Source organism: Colobus angolensis, unplaced genomic scaffold, assembly GCF_000951035.1.
Source record: "Colobus angolensis palliatus isolate OR3802 unplaced genomic scaffold, Cang.pa_1.0 Scaffold22, whole genome shotgun sequence".
Lineage (NCBI taxonomy): Eukaryota > Metazoa > Chordata > Mammalia > Primates > Cercopithecidae > Colobus > Colobus angolensis.
Genome location: NW_012115377.1, coordinates 2,166,199 through 2,174,418, shown reverse-complemented (window position 1 = coordinate 2,174,418; position 8,220 = coordinate 2,166,199). Strand labels below are relative to the sequence as shown.

The 8,220-nt window shown below is 53.6% G+C and overlaps 1 protein-coding gene across 1 annotated transcript in view; it reads right to left on the bottom strand.

Annotated features, from left to right (window-relative positions):
• The window catches only part of UHRF1 (ubiquitin-like with PHD and ring finger domains 1), a 71,624-nt gene that overhangs the window by 5,138 nt on the left and 58,266 nt on the right, over positions 1-8,220 (bottom strand). The window contains exons 11-15 of the mRNA XM_011943619.1: positions 6,604-6,766; positions 6,381-6,518; positions 2,978-3,116; positions 2,625-2,797; positions 641-745 (exon numbers count right to left, since the gene is read on the bottom strand). Coding sequence (XP_011799009.1) covers positions 641-745; positions 2,625-2,797; positions 2,978-3,116; positions 6,381-6,518; positions 6,604-6,766 — 718 coding nt within the window. The remainder of the gene's footprint in view (positions 1-640; positions 746-2,624; positions 2,798-2,977; positions 3,117-6,380; positions 6,519-6,603; positions 6,767-8,220) is intronic.

Below are 8,220 nucleotides of genomic sequence, written 5' to 3'. Positions count from 1 at the left end.
TCCCAGCTACTTGGGAGGCTGAGGCAGGAGAATGGTGTGAACCTGGGAGGCGGAGCTCGCAGTGAGCAGAGACTGCAACACTGCACTCCAGCCTGGGCGACAGAGCAAGACTCCATCTCAAAAAAAAACAAAACAAAACAAACCACAACAACAAAAAAACCATCGGCTGGGATCATGCTTCCCTCCTAGGACCAACCACCTGTCCCAAGTCTAAAGCCCATGCCAAGCCACCACCCCAGTGCCCAGAGCCACCAGAGGCCCCAGCTGCTGGTTTCTCACCCAGGCCTTTTCACCTGCTGTCCCAGGTACCAGGGATGCTGTGTGGTAACACCACCTCCTCCAGGAAGCCTTCTTTCCTGCCCCCCAGGGGATGTGCACCTCCCTCTCCAGACCTTGGGCCAAGACTGTGGCCCATCCTCTCCCACCCTGGCCCCTTGGCCATACAAGGCTGAGGGGAGAATGTTCCAGGCCTCCGTCATAATACAGGCCTCCCAGAAAGCAGTCAACAAGGCCCCGAGAAAAGCCGCAGAGTGAGCGAAGCCAGTGAGCCTCCGTCTGTACTGGGCAGGCATGTGGGACCGGGAGGTCAGGTCATCCTTCTGGAACCTTCCACCCAGCTCCCGCAGCTGTCTCCGCTCACCTTGCACACGTTGTGCTGGCACACGGTGGTGATGGGCCGGAACACCAGCTCCTGACAGCAGATACACTGGAACGTCTCCTCCACTTTACTCAGGAACAACTGGAACTAGAAGGAAGCGGGCATGAGGCCAGCAAAGACCCCGGGACCAGGGCTCCCAGAGATCGGCGGCTTCCTGCTGAGCATGTACCTGGGTCCTCTAATCCCGTCCCCAGCCTTCACTCCAGGAGGCGGGGGCCATCATCGTCCCCGTTCTGAGAAAAACAGAGGCCCAAAAGGCGTGAGCCTCACCGGAAGTCCCCAACACCCCAAGGGGCGAGGTGGGGAGGATGGGGCGGAGCCGGTACAGGGGGCCTCAATGATGCTGGGCAGGACCCAGATGTGACCAGCTGGCACCACCAAACACGCCCTGCACTGAGTCAAGACAGGGCTTTAGGAGAGGTTCCTGGCCAGGCGCAGCAACTCACACCTGTCATCCCAGAACTTTGGAAGGCTAAGACAAGATTATCGCTTGAGCCAGGTGTTCAAGACTAACCCGGCAACACAGTGAGACCCCATCTCTACAAAAAATTTAAAAAATAGACCAGGCATGCTGGCTCGTGCCTGTAATCCCAGTACTTTGGGAGGCTGAGGTGAGCAGATCACCTAACGTCAGGAGTTCAAGACCAGCCTGACCAACATGGTGAAATCCTGTCTCTACTAAAAATACAAGATTAGTCAGGCATGGTGGTGGGCGCCTATAATCTCAGGTACTCGGGAGGCTGAGGCAGGAGACTCACTTGAACCTGGGAGGTGGAGATTACTGTGATCCGAGATCACGCCATTGCACACTCCATCCCGGGCAACGAGAGCAAAACTCCGTCTCAAAAAAATAATAAAAATAAATAAAATAAATTTTAAAAATAGGCGTGGCCTGGGAGTTGGGAGTTCAAGGCTACAGTGACCTGTGTCTATGCCACTGCACTCCAGCCTGGATGACAGGGCAAGACGCTGTCTTCCCCCCCACCAAAAAAAAAAGGTACTCCTGAGGCATGGTCTACACTGGCACAATGCACACTGAGTACACGGGCCACCAGAAGCCCAGCCGCAGATGACTCGAAGGACACCTCCCTCCTGCTTGGAGCTAAGTGCAGGGACCAAAGAGACACAAGTGAAGGGCGGGGGCAAGGCGCTGTCCCAGCATGGGGTGGGGGCTGGGGACAAAGCCCTGGGAAGAATGTGGCCTGAAGGAAACGGAAGGAGAGGGACCCCTGAAATGGCCTCAGCCACAGCTGAATCCTGAGACTTGCAACTACGTCACCATCCACAGCAGAGGAAAAATGGCAGGCAGGACTGAGTGAAGGACCTGGAGCTGGGAGAGCATCCTGGGTGAGACAGGGGGCCTGATGTCACCTCGAGGTCCTCCCGAGAGAGAGGCGGGAAGGTGAGACTCAGAGCCTGGAAGAGGACGCGCTGTGGCTGTGAAGGGGGAGGAAGGGGCCACCAGTGGAGGAATGCGGCGCCTCTGGCCTTGGGAAAGGCAGGAATCTGGTTCTCCCCTGGAGCCCTCAGGAGGGCCCAGCCCTGCCCGTGCCCTGACCTTAGCCCAGCAAGGCCCTTGTCAGGCTCCCAGCCCCAGGGCTGTGAGATGCGAGTCGCTTCGCACTCCGAGGCTTGGGGTCACGGAGACAGAACGTAGGATGGCAGGGGGTGCCGGGGCTAGGGAGGGGGTGTGCCGGGGCTGGGGAGGGGGGGTGCCGGGGCTGGAAAAGCGGGGTGCCGGGGCCGTGGAGCGGATGCGAATGACGGTTTCACAGGGGCAGGGTTTCAGTTTGGGGAGAGGAGAAAGTTCTGGAGGTGGCAATGGTGCTGACAGTTGCACAACCACATCAATGTGTTCAGTGCCACTGAGCTGTACACTTGAAAAAGGTGAAAATGGTAAATAAGCGCCACACATTTTACCGCAATCAACGCAAATCAGGGCGACGAGTGAGCCGCGCGTGCCTACCGGGCTGCCGCTCGCCGGCCGGTCCTTGAGTGACGCCAGGACCTCATTCCACAGCTTGGCATTGCTCTTGTCCTCTCTGATGAGGCTGCTCTGCTGGGCCGTGAGACTGTAAGGCTCCACCTTGGATTTCTTGGCTGTCCGGCGCGGGGACACGGCCCTGCTCGGGCCACCTCCTGGAAGAGGGCGGGGCGCGTGAGGGAGGGGGGCGTGGCCGAGGGAGGGGCGCATGGCCCGAGCTGCCGGAGACACACCCATCTGCTCTCACGTCCATACGACCCCGACCCCACACCCACGAGACACCCACCTGCTCCCACACACACAAGACGCCCACCCCACACCCACCAGATGCTCACCTGCCGACTTCCGCTTCCACTTGCCCTTGCCCGTCCTGGGGGATGTGAAGCCCCCCTCCTGCTGCTCCTCCTCCTCCCTCTTGCTGTTCTCCTTCTCTCGCTCTCGGTTGGCCAGGGCTTCCAGGTAGCCTTCTGGATACTTCAGGAGAAGGAGGGATGGGTGTGAGTCAGGCTTGGGGCCCACTGGGACCCGCCTGCTCTTCCGGCCCCCTTGCCAGGTCTGGGTTTCCAAACGCACCTGACCCCCGATCCCCCTGAAGAGCACAGGGTAGTCCTCCCTTATCTAGTTTTGCTGTTTCAGTGACCCAAAGTCAACTGAAAATGTTACATGGAATATTCCAGAAACAATTCCTAAATTGTAAACTGCACACTGTTCTGAGGCGCATGATTAAATACTGAACACCTTCCCCTTTGTCCAGCGTCTCGATTCTCCTGCCTCTGCTTCCTGAGTAACTGGGGTTACAGGTGCCTGCCACCACACCCAGCTCATTTATGTATTTTTAGTAGAGATGGGGCTTCACCATGTTGGCCAGGCTGGTCTTGAACTCCTGACCTCAGGTGATCCACCTGCCTCAGTCATCCAAAGTGCTGGGATTACAGGCTAAATATAAAATGTTAATATTAAACATTACAATTTTTATTACATAAGCTCAGCACTTTGGGAAGCCAAGGCAGGGGGATCGCTTGAGCCCAGGAGTTTGAGACCAGCCTGGGCAACATAGCAAGATTCCCTCTTCAAAAAAATTTTAAAAAATAGCCCAGTGTGGTGGCGTGCATCTGTAGTCCCAGCTACTTAGGAGGCTGAGGCAGGAGAATCACTTGAGCCCAGGAGTTTGAGGCTGCAGTGAGCTATGATCGCACCACGACACTCCAGCATGGACGACAGCGTGAGACCTGGTCTCAAAAATAAAAATAATGGCCCCAAAGTGCAAGAGTAGGGATGCTGGCAATTTGGATATGCTAAAGAGAAGCCAAAGATGTGAAAGACAGGTTGCAAATCTCATACTGTACCTAATTTATAGATTAAACTTAATCACCAGTCTACACGTATAGAAAAACACATTATATATCTACGGTTTGGTACTATCTCTGGTTTCAGGCATGTGCTGAGGACTTTGGAAGTGTCCCCTGGTAATGGGGGGGGGGATGCCTGTGGACTCAGCTCTTCCTTCACTGTGGAGCCTCGACCAGTGGCTAATGCTGCCTAATCGCAAAGCTTCACTACGAACAAGAGGAGACTAAGAGGAGATAATCGGCCAAGCTCCACCTGGCAGAGTCGGGGTAAGCGCATTTAATGTGAGTGAACGCTGGTGACGTGTTCAGCATCACATCCCACCAGTAAGATCTCGTCTTTATGATTGACATGAGGGCAGGCAAACGTTTGCTTCTAGGGCCCCTAGGGTAAATGTTTTCAAGCCTTATGGGTCTGGACCGCAAGCGCTGAGGGCAGGCTACTTCAGTGAGTGAGCGTGACTGTTTCCTCAGAAACTTCGCTTATAAACACCTGACCCCAGAGCCTTAGTTGGCCAAATTCTGATGATTCTGAGGACTCGTGCCCTCCCTGTCCCCATAGGGCACCATCGCTCTATTCTGAAGAAACCTACAGTCACGTCTGACTCTCCAGTGTCTCGGGAAATCTTCGAGCTCCTTTCACATCTTTATGTTGCAATGGAGATGAGTCAGAAAAAAAAAAAAAAAAAATATCCTGGCCAGGGTCAGCAGCTCACACCTGTAATCCCAGCACTTTGGGAGGCAGAGGCAAGTGGATCACCTGAGGTCGGGAGTTTGACACTAGCCCAGCCAACATGGCGAAACCCCATCTCTACTAGAAATACAAAAATTAGCTGGGCATGGTGGTGTGCACCTGTGATCCCAGCTATGCGGGAGGCTAAGGCAGGAGCATTGCTTGAGCCTTGGAGGTGGAGACTGCAATGAGCCATGATCACGCCTGCACTCCAGCCTGGGTGACAGAGCAAGACTCCATCTCAAAAAAAAAAGAAAAGGCTGAGAGTGGTGGCTTACGCCTGTAATCCCAGCACTTTGGGAGGCACTGGCAGGTGGATCATCTGAGGTCAGGAGTTCAAGACCAGCCTGACCAACAAGATGAAATCCCGTCTCTACTAAAACTACAAAAGTTAGCCGGGCGTGGTGGTGGGCACCTGTAATCCCAGCTACTCGGGAGGCTAAGGCAGGAGAATCGCCTGAACCTGGGAGGTGGAGGCTGCGGTGAGCTGAGATCTCACCACTGCACTCCAGCCTGGGCAACAGAGCGAGACTCCATCTCAAAAAAACAACCAACCAAACAAAATCCTACTCCCAACAGAAGCGGAGGTTGTCTCTCCCATTACTATTTTTCTCTCTATTTCCTCAGCTTCTGAAATTCCCCACTGCACAAATCCGTTCAAAAGACAACCTTAGCGACCCCCTCGGGTAGACGATGTCAGGCTCTTGACAGCAATTAAGATTCCTTAAATAGTCCCACAGTTCATCTGCTGTAAAGTAGCTCCCTGCAATGGACAGAAAACACCCTGTGTTGCCAAAATGCTGCGCCGCTCCCTGAACAAGCTCACGGCAGATCCCACAGCAGCGGGGAGGTGAGAGATGGCTCGGGGATATTCATCCTCCCTGTGTTTCCATCCGGACCTCTCTGGATTCCACCAGTTTGGTTGGTTTGTTTCTGGTTTTTTTTGTTTTTTAATGAGCCAAGAGAAGTGAAAACAGAGGACATCAGATGCCTGACTGGTCTGCAGCGATCCCTTTACCGACATAACAAAGACAAGCTAGTCTGGTTTTCAACTCTGAGACGCGGCAGGCGGAGATGCAAATGTCATCTGCGCATCCCCATCACTCCCTGGCTGGAGGATTTATATAGGACAGCGAGGGGGACGCCATCAGCTGGGGCCCTGGAAATTGTTCTGGATCAGAGAGAAACCAGAAAAGCATGGGCCCGAGACGGGAGGCCTCTCAGAGTGCTCGGCACGGTCCAGACCGTGAGCACCACAAGCCCAGGCCAGGCCCATTCTGCGACCCGCAATGACCTTTAAGGATGACAGCCTCCGAGCGGTTCACGTGGTGCCCAGGCTGCCCGGGTGGGAAGTGCCAGAGCCATCACGGAGTCCGGCAGTGCTGTTTTTGAGATGGATTCTCACTCTGTCACGCAGGCTACAGTGCAGTGGCACCATCTTGGATCAATGAAATCTCCACCTTCCAGGTTCAAGCAATTCTCCTGCCTCAGCCACCTCAGTAGCTGGGATTACAGGCACCCACGACCATGGCCAGCTAATTTTTGTATTTTTAGTAGAGATGAGGTTTCACCATGTTGGCCAGGCTGGTCTTGAACTCTTGACCTTAGGGATCCATCCGCCTTGGCCTCCCAAAGTGCCATCCCTCATCCCAGGCGCACCTGCATGGTCAGCCCCAGCTTCTTGGTCCGGTCCTTCCCCTCCTTCGTCCAAGGGCCAGGCTCATCATCGTCCCTCCGCAGGAGGTAACGCCACACGAGAAACCCGGACTTCCCCTTCTCGGGCCAGTATTTCACCACCTGCAGGGAGCGGGCATCAGCGTCAGGTCCACCAGAGGCAGCCCCGGTGGGGACAGAGCCCCCGGCCTCCCCAAGGGGCACTCACCTTGTAGATGCCATCATAGCGGTTGCCCTCGGCGGGGGCGTACTTGCTGTTCTTGCCACCCTTGACATTGCGCACAACCCTGACCGGCTTCCCTGACCGCCAGTCCTTGGCCTCGGCCCCTTCTTGGTCATTGATGGGAGCAAAGCAGTTGAGAGCCAGCGCCCTGTGGGGACAGTCAGGACCCCACGCATTATAGGTGAGGATGTGCCCCCCAAAAAGGAAACACAGGAGCCGGGAGTGGGTGGCTCAGGCCTGTAATCCTAGCACTTTGGGAGGCAGAAGCAGGCAGATCCCGAGGTCAGGAGTTCGAGATCAGCCTGACCTACGTGATGAAACCCTGTCTCCACTAAAAATACAAAAGTTAGTCGGGCGTGGTGGCGGGCGCCTGTAATTCCAGCTACTTAGGAGGCTGAGGCAGGAGAATCGCTTGAGCCTGGGAGGCAGAGGTTTCAGTGAGCCGAGATTACGCCACTGCACTCCAGCCTGGGCGAAGTGAGATTCTGTCTCAAAAAAAGAAAAGATTAATATTTCAAAAACTATATATATAGACGGGAGGATTGCCTGAGCCCAGGAGTTCAAGACCAGCCTGGCCAACATAGCAAAACCTCATCTCCACCAAAAAAAAAAAAAAACTTAGCCAGGCGTGGTGGCGTGCACTTGTAGTCCCAGCTACTCTGGAGGCTAAGGTGGGAGGGTCAGTTGAGTCCAAGGGGGTCAAGGCTGCAATGAGCTATGATCACACCACTGAACTCCACCCTGAACAACAGAGGGAGACCCTGCCTCAAAAAAAACAAAACAAAGCGCGTGCGCACACACACACACAGGTAAAAAAAACAAAAAGAGAAAGGGTCTCACTGTCACCCGGGCTGGAATGGAATGGCATGATCATGCCTTACTCACTGCAGCCTCCTGGGCTCAAGCCATCCTCCCACCTCCGGCTCCCAGGCTGGGACTATGGGCCCACGCAACCATAACTAGCTAACTTTTTTTTTTGACATTTTTTGTAATTTCAATTTTTCTTAATTTTATGTTGCACAAGCAGGTCTCAAACTCCTAGCCTCAAGCAATCTTCCCACCTCGGCCTCCCAAAGTGCTGGAACTGTGGCATGTGACACACCACCCATGGTCCATGTGTTTTTTTAGATACTTAGTTACCGATTTTGTGTGCGAGAGAGTGTGTGTGTGTGAATGTGTGTGTGCACCAGTTGTTTTAGATAATGGTATGAAAAACATTACATCTTACATTTTTACCTAGCCAGAGGTCTCCTAAAGACATTTTTCAAAGCGGAATTACAGTGTCAAGAATAGTTCATTTATAAAACTCTTCATACAAACGGGCAGAAGAGATTTCCAGAAAGATGGTTCCAATTTGTATTTCTACCAACGGTGGAATGCTATTATACTCCCTGATCGATCTCAACATTTTAGAGTTTTTGGCCAGCTTTATCAGAGAAACAAATAGTATCTCACCACAGCCTCAGTTTGTATTTGATTACAAAAGTCGAACAATTTATTGTGGCCACTGGCTATTTGCATTTCTTTTGTGCATTATTTCCATATTCTTTTTATTTTTTTTTTTTTTGAGATGCAGTCTCGCTCTGGCGACCAGGCTGGAGT